General features: G+C 43.0%; 2 protein-coding genes and 1 long non-coding RNA gene across 35 annotated transcripts in view; 1 reads left to right on the top strand and 2 right to left on the bottom strand.

Moving 5' to 3' along the window:
- The first annotated feature begins 794 nt into the window (after positions 1–794).
- The window catches only part of LOC126984827 (uncharacterized), an 85,603-nt gene continuing 66,396 nt past the window's right edge, over positions 795–20,001 (top strand). Inside the window, exons 1-4 of one of the 4 annotated variants that reach the window (XM_050839035.1) lie at positions 795–1,073; positions 9,060–9,166; positions 9,843–10,105; positions 16,119–16,257. In XM_050839035.1, the coding sequence (XP_050694992.1) occupies positions 905–1,073; positions 9,060–9,166; positions 9,843–10,085 (519 nt within the window). In that variant the 5' untranslated portion in view covers positions 795–904 and the 3' untranslated portion in view covers positions 10,086–10,105; positions 16,119–16,257. Of the gene's footprint in view, positions 1,074–9,059; positions 9,167–9,362; positions 9,626–9,842; positions 10,106–16,118; positions 16,258–20,001 lie in introns of those variants that run through there. The other 3 variants (XM_050839034.1, XM_050839033.1, XM_050839032.1) reach the window with 3 other exon arrangements.
- Positions 5,118–8,611, bottom strand: LOC126984823 (uncharacterized). Its single transcript, XM_050839019.1, has 4 exons — positions 8,189–8,611; positions 6,846–7,147; positions 6,460–6,589; positions 5,118–5,868 (listed from the first exon to the last, which is right to left on the bottom strand). The coding sequence occupies exons 2-4, from the start codon at positions 7,135–7,137 to the stop codon at positions 5,418–5,420; spliced, it is 873 nt and encodes a 290-aa protein (XP_050694976.1). The 5' UTR covers positions 7,138–7,147; positions 8,189–8,611; the 3' UTR covers positions 5,118–5,417.
- Positions 13,187–19,995, bottom strand: LOC126984834 (uncharacterized). Of its 30 annotated transcripts, none has more exons than XR_007737913.1 (7): positions 18,786–19,995; positions 15,282–16,382; positions 15,130–15,233; positions 14,974–15,077; positions 14,870–14,921; positions 14,662–14,817; positions 13,190–14,609 (listed from the first exon to the last, which is right to left on the bottom strand). It is a non-coding gene; the product is annotated as an uncharacterized LOC126984834 (long non-coding RNA). The 30 variants fall into 30 exon arrangements; XR_007737915.1 differs by having other exon boundaries at positions 14,662–14,765; XR_007737911.1 differs by adding an exon at positions 16,733–16,990 and having other exon boundaries at positions 13,187–14,609; positions 14,662–15,077; positions 15,282–16,199.

Genomic DNA, 20,001 nt, shown 5'->3' with positions numbered 1-20,001 from the left:
AATGTAAGGAATGTGGGAAAAAATTCATCCGGAAGAGTCACCTTGATACACACACCCTTACACACACTGGTGTAAAAAGTCATGAGTGTGAAGAGTGCGGGAAGAGGTTCAGTGTGAAGCAGGCACTCAATCGACATGTCTTCAGGCACTATGGCCTTAGAGAGTTCAAGTGTGATGTTTGTCGAAAGCTCTTTAAGACAAGGGATGACATTTCCAAGCACATGAAGATCCACTTCTGAAGTGTGTCTGCCTACAGTAGTTATAGTGACCAAGGTAGGGAAGGGGATGGGAGGGAGAGGAAGGGGAGGAAGAGGAAGGGAAGGCTGCAGTAGGGAAGGGAAGGCTAGCCCAAGAACAGGAAGGGAAGGAAAGGGAAGGCAGAGCAAGGGAAGGAAATCCCAAGGAAGGAAAAGGGAGAGTAATGTGGTGTGGCTGGGTGTGGTGTGGTGTGGCTGGGTGTGGTGTGGTGTGGCTGGGTATGGTGTATGGTGTGTGGTGTGACTGGGTGTGGTTTGTGGTGTGGCTGGGTATGGTGTGGTGTGTGGTGCGGCTGGGTATGGTGTGGTGTGTGGTGGGGCTGGGTGTGGTATGGTGTGGTGTGGTGTGTGGTGCGGCTGGGTGTGGTGTGGTGTGGTGGGGCTGGGTATGGTGTGGTGTGGTGTGTGGTGCGGCTGGGTTTGGTGTGGTGTGGCTGGGTATGGTGTGGTGTGGTGTGTGGTGCGGCTGGGTTTGGTGTGGTGTGGTGTGTGGTGCGGCTGGGTATGGTGTGGTGTGGTGTGTGGTGTGGCTGGGTATGGTGTGGTGTGGTGTGTCGTGCAGCTGGGTTTGGTGTGGTTTGTGGTGTGGCTGGGTATGGTGTGGTGTGGTGTGTGGTGCGGCTGGGTATGGTGTGGTGTGGCTGGGTATGGTGTGGTGTGGTGTGTGGTGTGGTGTGGTGTGGCAGGATTTGACTCGGCGACTTTTTTTACCTCGCTGTTGGTGGTGTTTGCAGAAGGACAAGCAGGACCCGGACGGTGACATCATTATGAGGCTTGAGTACGGTCTCCTGAACTCCTCGTCCCTGGAGCTGATTGGTGAGTTGGCGACCCTGTTTTTTCTTTGTTCGCATGTCTCTCTGTCTCTATCTCTGGTTGTGGCTTTTAATTGATGGGTCTGTCTATGTCTGTGTCTCTGGATGTTTTATTTGCTTCTCATTTTCTCTCTCTCTCTCTGGGTCTCTCTTTGTCTTTGTCTGTCTCTGTTTTTCTCTCATTTTCTCTCCCTGTGTGTCTCTGTCTCTCTGGATGTTTTATTTGCTTCTCATTTTCTCTGTCTGTCTGTCTGTCTGTCTGTCTCTCTGTGTCTTTGTCTGTCTCTCTCTGGATTTCTGTAGCTTTTCGTGATGGTTGTTTTTTTCTGTTTTTATTTTCTCTGTGTCTGTCTATGTCTTTGTCTGTCTCTGTTTTTCTGTGTCTGTCTGTGTCTCTGTGTCTGTCTGTGTCTCTGTGTCTGTCTGTGTCTCTGTGTCTGTCTATGTCTTTGTCTGTCTCTGTCTCTCTCTGGATTTCTGTAGCTTTTAGTGCTAATGGTTGTTTTATCTACTTCTGATTTTCTCTGTGTCTGTCTCTTTGGTAGTATTGCTTTCCTTCTCTTTCTCTACTTATCCCTGTTTCATTTTCCTCCGTTCTCATTTTTGTTCTCTTTCTGTTCTTATGTCTTATTTTTCACCGTTGTCCTTTCATTCTTTTCCATTTTCATTTCTCTCTTCCTCTCCTTGTCTTAGTTTTCCCTTTTCATTTCTTCTTCTTCCTTTTGCTGTCTCATTTTCTCTGTGTGTCTGGCTCTCTGGATTTCTGTAGCTTTTATTTATTTATTTATTTTTACAACAAAGGAGACGGCTCAAGGGCAACAAAAAGTGCATAGAAAAAAAGGCCCTTACTCACCGCTGCCATAATAGACGAAAGTAATGAGTGGCCATGAGAGAGGTCAATTTGTTGTGGAGTGGTGTCTTGATAATGGCTGTTTTATGTCTACTTCTCATTTGGTCTCTGTCTGTCTCTGTCTCTGGGTTTCTGTAGCTTGTAGTGATAGTTCTCTCTCTCTCTCTCTCTCTCTCTCTCTCTCTCTCTCTCTCTCTCTTCTGGAAAAACAAATTGAATAGGTAAACGGGGGCGCACTTTCTCCGCAGAGCAACCCACGTGTACCACCCCAGTCCAATGGTGAGCCTCGCGCCGCCCTCGTGGTCTTCCAGCCTCCTCACCAGTGCATCTTCCACTCCTCCGAGCTTGTGTATAACTTGACCAACCAGTGATGAGGTGAGTGAGGGAAGGAACAGAAGGAGAGGAGAGGAAGAGAAGGTTGAGAAAGGGAAAGGAAGAGAAGGGAAGGTTAAGGAAGGAAGAGAAGGGAAGGTCAAGGAAGGAAGGGAAGGTCGAGGAAGGGAAGGGAAGGTCAAGGAAGGAAGGGAAGAAGAGAAGGAAGGTCAAGGAATGGAAGAACATAAGAACATAAGAACGTAGGAGTCTCCAAGAGGCCGGTAGGCCTGTACAAGGCAGCTCCTTTGAACCTAAGCTCTCGTGTATCTAACCCCACCTAATATCGCTGTCCATGAATTTATCTAATCTATTTTTGATTAGAAGAAGAGAAGAGAAAGAAAGGGAAGGGAAGAGAGGAGAAGGGAATGGAAGGTCAAGGAAGGAAAGGGAAGGGAATGGAATGAAAGGGAAGGGAGAGAAAGATAAAGGAAGGGAGAGGAATCAGAATCAGAAACTTTATTTCCATTTTATACAATGGTTATTCTTTACAGGCTTAAAACTATTGATCATAGTATATAGAGTGGCCCCCCCCCCCCCCCCCCCAGGCGGGGACTCTGAGGCAGGATGAAGGTGCGCCATTTTGAAATTTGGGAAAAGATGTCTACATAGTTTGTCTATTTTTGATCTGTTGTCTGTCTGGAAAGCTGGATTTTCTTATAGCCTTCTCAAACTAATGCTTCCTCTACATAGTTTGTCTATTTTTGATCTGTTGTCTGTCTGGAAAGCTGGGCCGGTATCCACGAAAGTGTCTTAGGCCGATGCCGTCGTCCATAGCAAAATAAAATGGCGGCTATCGTGCCTAACTTGACTGACGTCGTACATAAAATTTTTCGACGGCCCTAACATCGTGCTTAGCGGTAAAACAGGCTGGACCCTGTCTCACCAGCCCTTAAGGACGATGGATTTGAACGTAAACAATCAAGATGGCAGCGCCACAAGAGCAACAACCACATCAGCCAGGGAATAATTACCTTAGAAAGGACGTTCTAAATGAACTTAATGATGCTGAGCTCATCAAGAGGTACAGGTTAGACCGGGAAGGTATATTATTTGTTACCAACCTTGTAAGGGCAGCGCTGAAGAGTGATACCAACAGGTCTAACCCGCTCACCCCGGAGTTGAAGGTTCTCATAACCTTAAGATATCTTGCTACTGGCAAAATGCAACAATGTAGCAGTGATGACCTTGGCCCCTCACAGTCCAGCATCAGCAGAGCCATCAGTAAAACTATAGACGCCCTTGCAGATGTTAATGTCCTCAAGAGGTTCATAACTTTTCCTGTCACCCAAGACAGCGCTGACCGAAAGAAAGCAGAATTCTTTGCTATAGCCAATTTCCCTAACATCGTAGGTGCCATTGATGGCACACACATCCGAATTGTGGCACCGAGGGATCAAGAAGAAGTGTATGTGAACCGGAAGGTATCACAGCATGAATGTCAAGTTGTATTTGATGCCAATTATCGAATATTGGACATTCTTGCCAAGTGGCCAGGGTCAGTGCATGATGCACGTATCTTGAACAGCAGTGGATTGTCAAGATTGTTTGACGGAGGATATGTGCCAGCAGGAAGTCACTTGCTTGGAGACAGTGGGTACCCCAGCAAGACATGGCTCCTTACACCTTATCTGCGTCCACTGCCTGGACCTCAGTCACGATATAATAGGTAAATACATTGTCTTATTATTATTATTATTATTATTATTATTGATAGCAGCAGCAGCAGCAGTGGTATTAGTAGTAGTAGACAGTATTAGTAGTAGTTAGGTTAAGTTTGGTTAGGTTGGATTAAGTTTCATTTCGGAAAGATAGTATTGGGCTTGGTAACATAAGTTATATATATATATATATATATATATATATATATATATATATATATATATATATATATATATATATATATATATATATATATATATATATATATAACGTGATATAACGTTTATAAGTAGTTTAGTCAGTGAGACTGGTAAGAACTAACACTGGGAATGGGGTGTATTTAGTACTAAATCTGACTCAACGCCCTATGCATTAAAAACCTTAACCTGTGCTCAAAGTTAAATTACTATTTGCCTGGAATCGGCCACTGAGAGTTGAGTCCCAAATTTTGTCCTGTATATTTTTTGCTGAAACTTTGATAACCACTAACTCATCATATGAAGTGTAGACTAACTCAACAAGATTACCACTAGGACAACAACGTACAACAATTAATTACAATTAATTACCATTGTTATTCATCCAGGTCTCACAAAATTACACGCAGTATTGTTGAACGTGGAATTGGACAACTCAAACGCCGATTTCATGTTTTGCATGGTGAGGTACGATTGAGGCCCCCCCTCAAGGTGTGCAAAATCATTCATGTGTGTGGAATGCTGCACAATATTTGCAAGGATAGGAATCTTCCTCTTCCTCTGGATGACGAGCAACCAATGGGTGCAGAGGCACAAGTCCCAGTGCCATTAAATGATGCTGCAGAAGAACCTGCCAATGCGCCCGGTGGTCACCGTAATGAGGTCGTGCCTATCGGGATGCATTCTGCACCTTGCATTTCAGGTAAGTTGAATCTTTGCAAGAGAAACTGGTATTATGTTCTAATTTAATTAATTACTTATTGGAAGATCACTAATGAGATGAAGGTGGTAGTGGGGAGTGGGACGGATGGGTGAACAGGTGAGAGATGGAAAATAGATATGATCGATAAAAATAGATAAATAATTATACTTGCTTCACATTGATTTTATACATTTCTCTTAATGTCATCATTTCTCTTCTCAGCAATGAGGACTGATGGAACGTCCTCCAACAGGGCCTTGTGTACCTACCTTGGTAATGTTTCCTACCTTTTAATGCATTATGATAAATTTAAATTCCCATTAGCATAGTCTCTCATCTCCTAACCACAATTTCTGATGACCTTCTTATGATTGTTTTCTAAAAAGGAGACTAGAAAGCTTCACCATAGTATATCTTTCCACAGTCAAAATTCTAATTGTATAGTCAGAAACTATGCAAAAAAAAGCAGTGTCAGTATAAGTACAAATTACAATACATATGAGAACTAAGCTTATAATAGTTTAATAATGTTAGAAATAACAGAAGTAGTATTTGGTTGTATGTTTATTTATTTTCTAGTTTAAATTTATAGTATTTAGCTTTAAGCCTCATGGCCTCAATTTTCTCCTTGGCAGCCTGTTCCTTGGCCCGCATAGCTGCCTCCTTGGCCCTCGCAGCGGACTCCTTGGCCCTCGCAGTGGACTCCTTGGCCCTCGCAGCGGACTCCTTGGCCCTCGCAGCGGACTCCTGTGCTCGGGCAGCTGCCTCTTGGGCCCGTGCAGCGGATGCCACTGCCTGAGCAGCTGCCTTGTGTTCCTGGGCAGCAGACTCCACTGCCCTTACAGCTCCCATTTGTCCCGTGGTGGGATCTTCTGAGGGGGTGGATGAAGGGGGAAGCGCTTCTTCTGCAGATGCATCAACATATATTACAGTTGGTGCATCTGCAGATTCGTGGCTATTGAAACTGACCAACGGATCTGCTGTTGCTCCTCCTGCAGCAGGTCTCACGTCCTTTCTGCAAGCAATGGATTTAATCATTACATGGTGTACAAGCTTGGAAGATGCAAGGACACACCTGCCAGCATAGTGAAATCACTCCTAGAATAGTATACTACATTATAAAATCTATACACTATATTACCTTACATGAACACAATCTATCTTATATTCTTTACTAATTTTTGCTGTGCCTTTGGCCGGCGCCTTGTGTAAAAAAAATTCAATTAATGAATGATATAAACAACTGACTGACAGTAATTTCCTTTCTTTTTATTGAATGAAGCCTTAATCACAATGAATAGAAATATGAATATGGAAGTAATATTTTACCCAAAATGGTTATTTTAATAACATTGCTTTGATTGAAAAATAAGCATAAATTAGAATCTATGTTCTAGTATTTGGGGTAAAATTAAGAGAGGTTCAGAGAAATTAGGGAGTTGAGCAAAGAGGGTAAAGCTGCAGAATTTGAGTATAGAATGAAGGGAAGAAAGAGACAAAGAGGTAGGTGTCGTTGAGGTGGAGGAGTCAGTTTAAGGAAGCGGTAAAGGGTAGAGCAGGGGAGTGATTCATATAAAATGAACACAGGAAAGAAATAACTACTCACATGTCAGCACGCAGGACATCCATCAGATCATCGACTTGAGGCTCACCCATTATTGTTTTGCTGTCTGGTCCCAGAATATCCTCAATTAGTTCGTCAATGGGATCCAGTGGAGGGGGAGGAGGACCACCACCTAAAAAATGGACACATGGTAATGTATACTGCATTTCTCTGAATACAAAGGTTGTAGAGGGACAGGTACGTCCTGAAAATCTATAGTTTTCAGCTGAGATAAAAAATGTAATAAGTTAATGGATGAATGAGAAAAAAATGCAATTCCGTGAACTCAGTTAATTTCTCGATATGGAGGTGTACCATTTTAAGTTCGGTCTGTTAAGTGTATAACACCGTTAGATAAGATTTAAACAAAAATTAGAAAATGAACTCACCTGTCCTATTCCGTTCCTCACGGAATCGCTGGATTTTTTGCCGAGACCGGGAACTTATGAAGAACCAGCGTTTCTTCACTTCAGCCGAGGTCCTGTAGTTGTTGAATGAGTTATTCAACTCCTCGGCTATTTGTTCCCATATCTCATGTTTCTTCCTGTTTGAAACTCCCGGCATCTTGAAGCTGGACTTCAAGGTTTGTACCTCATCCATGTACAGTTCTGCCAGGCGGAAAGTTTCTTTCTCCCCCCAGTTTGCCTTCCTATTCCGTTTACTGGGTGGAGTGGCTTCCATCGTTGGACAACTGCAAGGATTTAAATATTCATAAAATTTGTATGAGTGGAAGAAATTAGAGCCAAATTAAGGCTGTAGCTCTGCTGAACCTTTACCATATATATATATATATATATATATATATATATATATATATATATATATATATATATATATATATATATATATATATATATATATATATATACATATATATATAAAGATAGCCAGAATGAGCAGATCCACATGATGATGTAGGTTAGATGGATTACAGTAATTTCGCCCACATGTCAGTTTGCCCAAAAAAAGGTAAGTAATTTCACCCACACTCATGAGTTCTTTTGCCTGCAAGTAGTATTGACTACATAAATCATGTGGTAAAACGTTATTTGATTTATAAAAGTAAAACATATTGCAGCGAATACTCTTAAGAAATGCATGTCACTATAGGTTAGGTTAGGCTAAGGTCTAGGTTAGGTTAGTTAGGTTAAGTATCATTCGCACATATGTTAAATTTAACCAATGGTAAATATTAACATATACATCATATGTGCAGATAGCAATAGAAGCACTAATGGTTGTACTGTTATGCACACAACACAGAAATGTGACTGTTGTCTTGTGCAACGACTTAGAAACAGCACCCTAGGAATTTCCCCAAGAGTGTTATTTCTGTTAAAATACAACCATTTGTGCATTTCTTATTGCTAAATATCACCTTCTTTAAGTATTGTAGCTAAACTCAAACCCCATCTTCAACCTCACAATCACGCACTCGTAACCGTTGGTAGCCCGCTGAACACGTGGAGTCATTTGCACAAAAAAGGGTATAGAAGAAGTGTCTGAAAAACATGTCTTATTTCAAGTGGTGCACTTCTTTTTCGTCTTAGGGCATATTACCGTAACTTAACAAAAACCAAAGGAATTAATCGAGAAAGGGTGAAGTGACTCAACCGAGTGGGCAAACTGACTCCACCATGTGAACGAATTGACTAACTTATACTGGAATGATCTTTTCAAGTTTTCCTATAAAATACCATTAAGCAATATTTTTAATACCTTCAAGCCTTACCTGGTATTGTAGGACAGGAGGAGATCTGGTAGAGTTGGAACACACAACGCCGAAGGCAGGTTGTACAGGGTGACTGAGCTGGTGACTGTTTGTTTACACAAATTCTCGTTTCCAACGGGAATGTATTTTAATATTTTTCTTTTCCAAGAAATACTGTCATTCACTCCGTGTTATTTGGTCAAAAATTGTATTGTAAAATTATTAAAATAAAAAACAAAGAAAATGTAAGTATAACTATGTTTTATTTAACATGATTCATGTCGAAATTTTGCTCGCTGTGCGTTCTAGCGAGACGAGCGACATCAACAGAGAATGGTCTAAGCACGATAAGTTACAACGGCCCTAACTCGTTGACCATAAGCTATGTATGATTTTGTGCTTAAGTAGCATCGGCCTTAGACACTTTCGTGGATATGGGCCCTGGATTTTCTTATAGCCTTCTCAAACTAATGCTTCCTCTACATAGTTTGTCTATTTTTGATCTGTTGTCTGTCTGGAAAGCTGGATTTTCTTATAGCCTTCTCAAACTAATGCTTCCTCTACATAGTTTGTCTATTTTTGATCTGTTGTCTGTCTGGAAAGCTGGATTTTCTTATAGCCTTCTCAAACTAATGCTTCCTCTACATAGTTTGTCTATTTTTGATCTGTTGTCTGTCTGGAAAGCTGGATTTTCTTATAGCCTTCTCAAACTAATGCTTCCTCTACATAGTTTGTCTATTTTCAATCTGTTGTCTGTCTGGAAAGCTGGATTACCTCATGTCATTAGAATGCAATTGATACCTTTTCTTGGCCTTTGGAAAGAGTTGATGTGAGGGGAAGTGTTGAGGATGCCCACCTACAGTCCTTGCTGAGCAGTTTCTGTGTCTTTCAGAGCGTGTGAAGCAGTTTGCCAACCTGGTCCTGGCCCTCATGATGCTGTTCGCCAGGTACAATCACTGGATGGTGGGCGACAAGTTTGAGAGACTCGCCCCCTCACTGGTAATTATGCCCCGTTGTCATTTTTCCTTCTCTCTGTTCAGGGGCAGGACCTAGTGTTTTTTTATGCCTTTTTTGTTTTATTGCCCTTGAACCCTAAAAGATAAAACTACATGACCTCCCCTAACTTAACCTATCCTCCCCTACCCTAGCTTACCTTAACCTAACTCCCCTTACCTCCCCACCCCACCCCACCCAGGTGTTCTTCATGCTAACCTGCCGGCTCATCGCTGAGTACCAAATCCACCGGAAGAAGATGGACAAGGCGGCGGCAGCGGCCAAGAAGTCACCCGCCGCAGCCGCTGAAGGGAAGGACGGAGGAACAGCCGCCAACTCCATCGCTGGCGGCTCCACGTCTACTCTCGTCTCCTCCTCCTCCTCCTCCTCCTCGCCCTCCTCCTCCTGCTCCTCTCAACATGGACGGTCGAAGGAGGATGTTTAGTGTGGAGGTGTTTGATTGGGGTATGTGGCTCAGTGTTTTTATTTTCATTTGTGTGTGTGTGTGTGTGTGTGTGTGTGTGTGTGTGTGTGTGTGTGTGTGTGCTACCCTTTTTTGTTTTATTGCCCTTGAACCCTAAAAGATAAAACTACATGACCTCCCCTAACTTAACCTATCCTCCCCTACCCTAGCTTACCTTAACCTAACTCCCCTTACCTCCCCTCCCCTCCCTCCCCCCAGGTGTTCTTCATGCTAACCTGCCGGCTCATCGCTGAGTACCAAATCCACCGGAAGAAGATGGACAAGGCGGCGGCAGCGGCCAAGAAGTCACCCGCCGCAGCCGCTGAAGGGAAGGACGGAGGAACAGCCGCCAACTCCATCGCTGGCGGCTCCACGTCTACTCTCGTCTCCTCCTCCTCCTCCTCCTCCTCGCCCTCCTCCTCCTGCTCTTCTCAACATGGACGGTCGAAGGAGGATGTTTAGTGTGGAGGTGTTTGATTGGGGTATGTGGCTCAGTGTTTTTATTTTCATTTGTGTGTGTGTGTGTGTGTGTGTGTGTGTGTGTGTGTGTGTGTGTGTGTGTGCTACCCTTCCCTCCCTCCCTCGCCCCAATGTTTGTCTCTAGGTGTGTGTAGGCGATAAGATGACCTTTCGACACACCTTCTTTCTTTCCTTTATTCTTTCCCTCTTTACAACGTTATTGTAAGTATACGTAACCTTAAACTAATGAAATACAAGTTACGTGAACCCTACCCTCGAGATATGTTATTTTGATCTCTGTACATATAGGCAAGATTACGTCTCTTAAACTAACGATATATAAGTTACGTCAACCTTAACCTACAAGATGTTTGTATAAGTAACCTCATTTCACTGGTATGTTTGTATAAGTAACCTCAATTCATTTCATATGTCGTATATGTTACTTTGATCTGTATGTATAGGGAAGATTACATCCTTTAAAATAGCAAAATATAAGTTACGCCAACCTTGCCTTTGAGATGTTTGTATAAGTAACTTCAATTCACTCTTATGTCGTATGTTTATTTGATCTCTGTACGTCAAGGCAAGATTACGTCATTTAAACTAATGGAATATAACTTGTCAACCTTACCTACGAAATGCTTGTGGTAACTCTCGATTTACGCGAGTTTGGTTTACGCGTTTTTTTAAATAACCCGGGGTCCAAAATCCAAATAAGTGTTTAATTTACACGTTTTTTCACTTATACGTGATATTTTATGGAGTGGCCACCAGATGTCTCAAGCAACTGGACTCATACGGGGCCGTGGCCACACAGCTGAGCTCAGTTCTTCCTGCGCGCCACTTGAACAACAATACAGTACCCACGCTGCCACGCTACTCAACAATAGGGGTGGGCAGGTACCGGTACTAACGGTACCAGCTATACGGTACGGTACCGGTACCAGACTGCTCGGTACCGGTACCAATACTAGCCAGCCGCTCAAGGAGTCCCTCATTTCTTCCTCACACGAGTGAGGCTGAGACTGAGTGCCTGAGTGGATATCTCGGTAATATGGAGACGCAGTCTCTCTCTCTCTCTCTCTCTCTCTCTCTCTCTCCACTGAATGAAGTGAATAAGCATATTATTCCCACCATCACTCGTAGGTTATGACAGACAACTAGGCAAGACACAATTCACACGGTTCTGGTGACACGTGGCATGCAGCTGTTTGTTGTATGGGTGTGGTTGTGTGGTTTGTAAACAATGCAAATGGCGGCCGGGCTGGTATTGCGCGAAATAACTCGTACAAAACTCATGATGTACAGTTTCTGATATCATATTTACCCCATTATTCTCACTAATATCAATAATTAATAATGAACACGGATATTTTTTTCCAATATGATTTTTTATGTAGCTTGTAAAAACGGGATAACAGCAAGGCGTGGGCGATCCTCCACCGATTTCATTTTTGTATAGAAGTTATTTGATCGCCCTGTATTCTATGGTAACATATTATAAGACAGCTATGGACTATGATGGATTATAAACAATAATATAGGTAAGTTTGCAGTTGTTATTGGATAAGACAAAAAACAGACCCTTAAAAACACCTCAAAGAAGAAAAAAGAGTCATTAAAAATTTGTACATTCGGCGTATAACGCGCAGGGCTAAACTTTCAGGCATTTCTTGTGCGAAAAAGGTGCGCGCTATACGCTGGAAAATACGGTATTTATTTTTCGACAGAAACCTACCTCTTGTTTGATTTACATTGTTTTTGATTTATGCGACCTCTTCACGGACGCAATATTCGCGTAAATCGAGAGTTACTTGTATTAGTAACTGCAATTCCTATGTCATATGTTAATTTGATCTCTGTTCGTCGAGGCAAGATTACGGCAACCCGGCACTCACTGTTATGCTCGTTTCTCCTCTTTGTGTAGATGTAACATTACGATCCATGTTATCTTGAAGTTACTGTGTCATCCCTTTTTTACGTTGCTGCCTATTGCGCCGGTAGGCATCTTCCCGGTGGGGCCTGATGGTCGGCCCAAGGCTTCTTCCAGGTGGGGCCTGATGGTCGGCCCAGCCCGTTCAGGCGCAGGTGAGTGTTTTTATAGTGGTGCCATCTTGCATTGGCTCATGCTGCCCCCCGGAACTCGTTCTTGTTTCACTTGGATGGCTTCCTCTAGAGTCCGGGTTGATGGGTGGTCTTCAGGACAGCATGTGGGTAGTTTTAAGCCACTCGGCGGTGACCGAAAAATCCGAGGTGGTAGCGTGGGGATTCGAGCCCGCGTTGTCCATCACGCGGTGAATGTGGGCCCAGTACGCTACCAGTTCGGCCACCGCCTACCCTAAACCTAACATTACGTATATGTCACTTTGGTTACTAAGTCTTGTTAACATTACCATAGCTGGGCACGATAACAGAAAACCTTATTCCCAATAACCGATAACTGATAATGGAAAACCTTATCGGTGATAACTGATATTCGTTAACTGGAGACACAAATATAGGCGATAACCAATACCCGATATAAATCCACAATTCCGATACTTGCTAGCGATAAGTAGGATAGGCGAAAACGATACTATATTGATATTTCAAATAAAAAAAACATAGATGAATTCAAATTTTCATTATCTGTATTTTAGAAAACTTACAAAACCTGAAAACCACGTTGACACGTACCTATGGACGGTAATACTAGAAACGCCTGAACGGTGTTGTGTTATTTATGCGTCCCCACCGTCAAACCTGGCTTTTGTTTAAACACTGGTCTCTCGTGAACTCGCATGCTCAGACCAGCAGCGTTGACCTGTACAGTCTCATAAAGCGTTTTAACCGTAATTAAGAGTGGCTGGAAGGCTGAATCAGACATACAGTACCACTACCACCATCCTCGCTGTTTCTACCTAGAACGACACTCTGTACGAGTTGTATTTTATATGTACAGAGTGTCGTTCTACAGCCAGGATGGTGGTACTGTATGTCTGATTCAGCCTTCCAGCAACACTTAATGTGTTAGAAAGCTTTGTGAGACTGTACAGGGCAACGCTTACTGGTCTGAACATGCGCACTTCACGAGAGACCAGTGTTTGTAAACAAAACCGCCAGCTTTTGACGATGGGACATCAAATAACACAACACCGGGTGCCTTTAATAATACCATGGCATGCTCACAAACGAATATGGAACATCAAATTTGAGGCAGTGAATAATCATTTTTGGGGCAAAGTTAAATGATTTTTCTCTCTGATTTTTTAGTCTAACATAAAAAATAACCTAGTGTTTCAATGTTAATGATCTAAGTATGAAATCTCTTCACCGAAGATATTTCATACCCCGAAGTTTTTTCATACAACACCGGGCACCCGGGCCACGCATGCGCAGTAGGGAGGAGACTTTTTTTTTCCTGAGGCGGAAAAAAGTAGCGATTATCGCAAGTTTGGCTACAAAAGTAACGAAGATACTGATATATATTTAAATAATTAAGTAACGGATGGCTGATAACCCGATTTTGTTATCAGCGATAAAGTATCACGATAACTTATCGCGATAACACCCAGCTATGAACATTACTAGCCATTATATTTAAGTTACTGTGTCATCCCTAACATTACGTATATGTCACTTTGGTTACTAAGTCTTGTTAACATTACTAACCATTATATTTAAGTTACTGTGTCATCCCTAACATTATGTATATGTCACTTTGGTTACTAAGTTTTGTTAACATTACGCATTCATTCACTGCGGTTAGTAAGTCTTGTTAACATTACGTATCCATTTTATTTGTTACTATGCCATTTGTAACATTACGTATACATGTCACTTTGGCTACTAAGCTTTTTTAGCGTAATATATCCATTTAATTTAAGTTACTATGTCATTTAACATTACGTATACATATCGGTGTGGGTACCATGTATCTTGTAACATTACGATCCGTGCCACTTAATATACGTATATATTTTGTAACATTCTGATCCATGCCACTAAAATTAATATGCCATTTGTAACATGATGAATTCTGACACTTAAATTATTGTTAGTTCATCTGCAACATTACGATCCTCATCATACGTAAGTTACCATGTCCTCAGTAACATTACGTATCTATGTCACTGCTGAGTTACTGTATCTTTTTTTATACAATCATTCCACAATCTTTCTACAATCCCTGTCATGCTTAAGTCACTACGCTGTCTGTAACGCTCGGTCCTCGTCACTTACGTCACCATATCTTCCGTAACATTACAATCCCTATCACACTTGGGTTACTGTGTCATCTGTAGCAATGCGTACTCCTGTCCCTTCGGTTGCTAAATCTTTTGTAATGTTTATTTCTGTCACTATTAACTTGCTCTGCCCTTTGTAACACTGAGACCAGGTTATGTTAGTCATTTGTTTTGTCACTTCTGTCCATCGAGAGAAGGTTATGGAAGCTACTCAAATGAATGTAATGAATGACTGGCTAACATAACCTTGTCTCAAACTAAAGAAAAACATGTGTAATGAATGACTGGCTAACATAACCTTGTCTCAAAGTAAAGAAAAACATGTGTAATGAATGACTGGCTAACATAACCTTGTCTCAAACTAAAGAAAAACATGTGTAATGAATGACTGGCTAACATAACCTTGTCTCAAACTAAAGAAAAACATGTGTAATGAATGACTGGCTAACATAACCTTGTGTCAAACTAAAGAAAAACATATGTAATGAATGACTGGCTAACATAACCTTGTGTCAAACTAAAGAAAAACATATGTAATGAATGACTGGCTAACATAACCTTGTCTCAAACTAAAGAAAAACACATGTAATGAATGACTGGCTAACATAACCTTGTCTCAAACTAAAGAAAAACATTTGTAATGAATGACTGGCTAACATAACCTTGTGTCAAACTAAAGAAAAACATATGTAATGAATGACTGGCTAACATAACCTTGTCTCAAACTAAAGAAAAACATATGTAATGAATGACTGGCTAACATAACCTTGTGTCAAACTAAAGAAAAACATGTGTAATGAATGACTGGCTAACATAACCTTGTCTCAAACTAAAGAAAAACATATGTAATGAATGACTGGCTAACATAACCTTGTCTCAAACTAAAGAAAAACATATGTAATGAATGACTGGCTAACATAACCTTGTCTCAAACTAAAGAAAAACATGTGTAATGACTGGCTAACATAACCTTGTGTTGATTTAAATGATAAATTTCTAGCCTATTGAAACAAATACTACATCAATCACGTGTTCTCAGGATGCAAACTAATTCTGATCAGTTAGGAATAGGCTACAACTCATCTTGACAATTTATAAGAGCAGAAATTTTTCATTGATATTGAATTTAACCTTTAATTAGGGCAAAGGGAAAGATATATAGATACATAGAATATTACTATGTAGCATATAGCAGTTGTAGCTTTTACACATGCTAATAATTTAACAATCACAGACAAAATAGTAACCTATTACTGCTTCATTAAGAGCCATTTTCAAACTTAACAACCCTACCTCATCCTGTTGAACAGTAAACCTATCTCTAACACAAACACTAGAATAATACATTCATTTAGGTTAGTAATACAGTTCTGTTTTTCAATCTACCTTTGTCAGTGCCTACCCTGCAAGCTTGGGAATGGGGTAACCTGGTTAGTTTAGGTTTGATTCTTTCAAATATTCAATCAAACAGTATGTTAGTTTAGGTTTGATTCTTTCAAATATTCAATCAAACAGTATGTTAGTTTAGGTTTGATTCTTTCAAATATTCAATCAAACAGTATGTTAGTTTAGGTTTGATTCTTTCAAATATTCAATCAAACAGTATGTTAGTTTAGGTTTGATTCTTTCAAATATTCAATCAAACAGTATGTTAGTTTAGGTTTGATTCTTTCAAATATTCAATCAAACAGTATGTTAGTTTAGGTTTGATTCTTTCAAATATTCAATCAAACAGTATACTATGTTAGCTATAATTCAGTCTGCCCCAAACATATTAATGTGGTACTAAACAACTGTTTGATTGCAGCCTGAAGCAGGAAGACAGAAGCTTAATGAAGAAGACTGGTGAGGGCCCCCGCCATCACTGAAGAACATGGTGCTGTCACCACTGTTATCTGTGGAGAGCTTCACATGGCACCCTCCATCACTGCCCGCCATCACTGAAGAACATGGTGCTGTCACCACTGTTATCTCTGGAGAGCTTCACATGGCACCCTCCATCACTGCCCGCCATCACTGAAGAACATGGTGCTGTCACCACTGTTATCTGTGGAGAGCTTCACATGGCACCCTCCATCACTGCCCAACATCACTGAAGAACATGGTGCTGTCACCACTGTTATCTCTGGAGAGCTTCACATGGCACCCTCCATCAATGCCCAACATCACTGAAGAACATGGTGCTGTCACCACTGTTATCTCTGGAGAGCTTCACATGGCACCCTCCATCACTGCCCGCCATCACTGAAGAACATGGTGCTGTCACCACTGTTATCTGTGGAGAGCTTCACATGGCACCCTCCATCACTGCCCACCATCACTGAAGAACATGATGTTGTCACCACTGTTATCTCTGGAGAGCTTCACATGGCACCCTCCATCACTGCCCGCCATCACTGAAGAACATGATGCTGTCACCACTGTTATCTGTGGAGAGCTTCACATGGCACCCTCCATCACTGCCCGCCATCACTGAAGAACATGGTGCTGTCACCACTGTTATCTGTGGAGAGCTTCACATGGCACCCTCCATCACTGCCCAACATCACTGAAGAACATGGTGCTGTCACCACTGTTATCTGTGGAGAGCTTCACATGGCACCCTCCATCACTGCCCAACATCACTGAAGAACATGGTGCTGTCACCACTGTTATCTGTGGAGAGCTTCACATGGCACCCTCCATCACTGCCCAACATCACTGAAGAACATGATGCTGTCACCACTGTTATCTCTGGAGAGCTTCACATGGCACCCTCCATCACTGCCTGCCATCACTGAAGAACATGATGCTGTCACCACTGTTATCTCTGGAGAGCTTCACATGGCACCCTCCATCACTGCCCAACATCACTGAAGAACATGATGCTGTCACCACTGTTATCTCTGGAGAGCTTCACATGGCACCCTCCATCACTGCCCAACATCACTGAAGAACATGATGCTGTCACCACTGTTATCTGTGGAGAGCTTCACATGGCACCCTCCATCACTGCCCAACATCACTGAAGAACATGGTGCTGTCACCACTGTTATCTGTGGAGAGCTTCACATGGCACCCTCCATCACTGCCCAACATCACTGAAGAACATGGTGCTGTCACCACTGTTATCTGTGGAGAGCTTCACATGGCACCCTCCATCACTGAAGAACATGGTGCTGTCACCACTGTTATCTCTGGAGAGCTTCACATGGCACCCTCCATCACTGCCCGCCATCACTGAAGAACATGATGCTGTCACCACTGTTATCTCTGGAGAGCTTCACATGGCACCCTCCATCACTGCCTGCCATCACTGAAGAACATGGTGCTGTCACCACTGTTATCTGTGGAGAGCTTCACATGGCACCCTCCATCACTGCCCAACATCACTGAAGAACATGATGCTGTCACCACTGTTATCTGTGGAGAGCTTCACATGGCACCCTCCATCACTGCCCAACATCACTGAAGAACATGGTGCTGTCACCACTGTTATCTGTGGAGAGCTTCACATGGCACCCTCCATCACTGCCCAACATCACTGAAGAACATGATGCTGTCACCACTGTTATCTGTGGAGAGCTTCACATGGCACCCTCCATCACTGCCCGCCATCACTGAAGAACATGGTGCTGTCACCACTGTTATCTGTGGAGAGCTTCACATGGCACCCTCCATCACTGCCCAACATCACTGAAGAACATGGTGCTGTCACCACTGTTATCTGTGGAGAGCTTCACATGGCACCCTCCATCACTGCCCGCCATCACTGAAGAACATGATGCTGTCACCACTGTTATCTCTGGAGAGCTTCACATGGCACCCTCCATCACTGCCCAACATCACTGAAGAACATGGTGCTGTCACCACTGTTATCTGTGGAGAGCTTCACATGGCACCCTCCATCACTGCCCGCCATCACTGAAGAACATGGTGCTGTCACCACTGTTATCTCTGGAGAGCTTCACATGGCACCCTCCATCACTGCCCAACATCACTGAAGAACATGATGCTGTCACCACTGTTATCTGTGGAGAGCTTCACATGGCACCCTCCATCACTGCCCAACATCACTGAAGAACATGGTGCTGTCACCACTGTTATCTGTGGAGAGCTTCACATGGCACCCTCCATCACTGCCCGCCATCACTGAAGAACATGGTGCTGTCACCACTGTTATCTGTGGAGAGCTTCACATGGCACCCTCCATCACTGCCCGCCATCACTGAAGAACATGGTGCTGTCACCACTGTTATCTCTGGAGAGCTTCACATGGCACCCTCCATCACTGAAGAACATGATGCTGTCACCACTGTTATCTCTGGAGAGCTTCACATGGCACCCTCCATCACTGCCTGCCATCACTGAAGAACATGATGCTGTCACCACTGTTATCTCTGGAGAGCTTCACATGGCACCCTCCATCACTGCCTGCCATCACTGAAGAACATGGTGCTGCCACCACTGTTATCTGTGGAGAGCTTCATGGCACCTCCATCACTGCCCGCCATCACTGAAGAACATGGTGCTGTCACCACTGTTATCTGTGGAGAGCTTCACATGGCACCCTCCATCACTGCCCGCCATCACTGAAGAACATGGTGCTGTCACCACTGTTATCTGTGGAGAGCTTCACATGGCACCCTCCATCACTGCCCAACATCACTGAAGAACATGGTGCTGTCACCACTGTTATCTCTGGAGAGCTTCACATGGCACCCTCCATCACTGCCCGCCATCACTGAAGAACATGGTGCTGTCACCACTGTTATCTGTGGAGAGCTTCACATGGCACCCTCCATCACTGCCCGCCATCACTGAAGAACATGATGCTGTCACCACTGTTATCTCTGGAGAGCTTCACATGGCACCCTCCATCACTGCCCAACATCACTGAAGAACATGATGCTGTCACCACTGTTATCTCTGGAGAGCTTCACATGGCACCCTCCATCACTGCCCAACATCACTGAAGAACATGATGCTGTCACCACTGTTATCTCTGGAGAGCTTCACATGGCACCCTCCATCACGAGAGCAAAAGCAGAGAAAAACAGACAGATAACAGGTGCTTCAGGGAGAGTTGTGAATGATAAAGTATTGTAAGGGATGAGAATTTATTTTTTTATTTATTTATTTTTTTTTTAATTTTTTAATTTTTTTTAGGTGCTGCCTGTAGTTCTGGAGGGCTCTTTTGAGAAGCATCTTGGACAGTCTCATCCCAATAGTGGCACAGGCGAATTCTATTTATAGTGGCTGCCATGATGTATGACTGCTTGGCCCATGCTGCCCCCCAGTGCTCCACTTGAACGAACTCGCTGAAGTTAGGGTTGACTGCGGATCTGGGCAGCATGTGGGTAATCTTCTGCCACTCGGCGATGGCTTGAAAAATCAGCGTGTTTTTGTGGGACTCGAACCACGGGCTTACCATGCCCACACGCTGACCACTCGGCATCATTGCTCACCTCTCATTAGCTTTTGAGCCTGTGATGAGAGAGAACTCATTACCCTGGGTACACACGGCAAGTGCAGCACCTTGGTTACCAGTTTACCTTCCCCGGGTACCTATTTATTGACCCACCTGAAAGAGGTGATGAACAGCTGTGCCCAAACTGTTCACTCGGGAATCCAGACCCAAGCCTGGATAGTCATGGCTTAAATTCACTCTCAACACTTCACCAGGGAGGCATGCAGTGGTCAAGAACAAA

This window comes from Eriocheir sinensis, chromosome 57, assembly GCF_024679095.1.
Source record: "Eriocheir sinensis breed Jianghai 21 chromosome 57, ASM2467909v1, whole genome shotgun sequence".
Taxonomy (NCBI): domain Eukaryota; kingdom Metazoa; phylum Arthropoda; class Malacostraca; order Decapoda; family Varunidae; genus Eriocheir; species Eriocheir sinensis.
The sequence above is the reverse complement of the archived record's forward strand: the minus strand, read 5'-3'. Positions and strand labels throughout refer to the sequence as shown.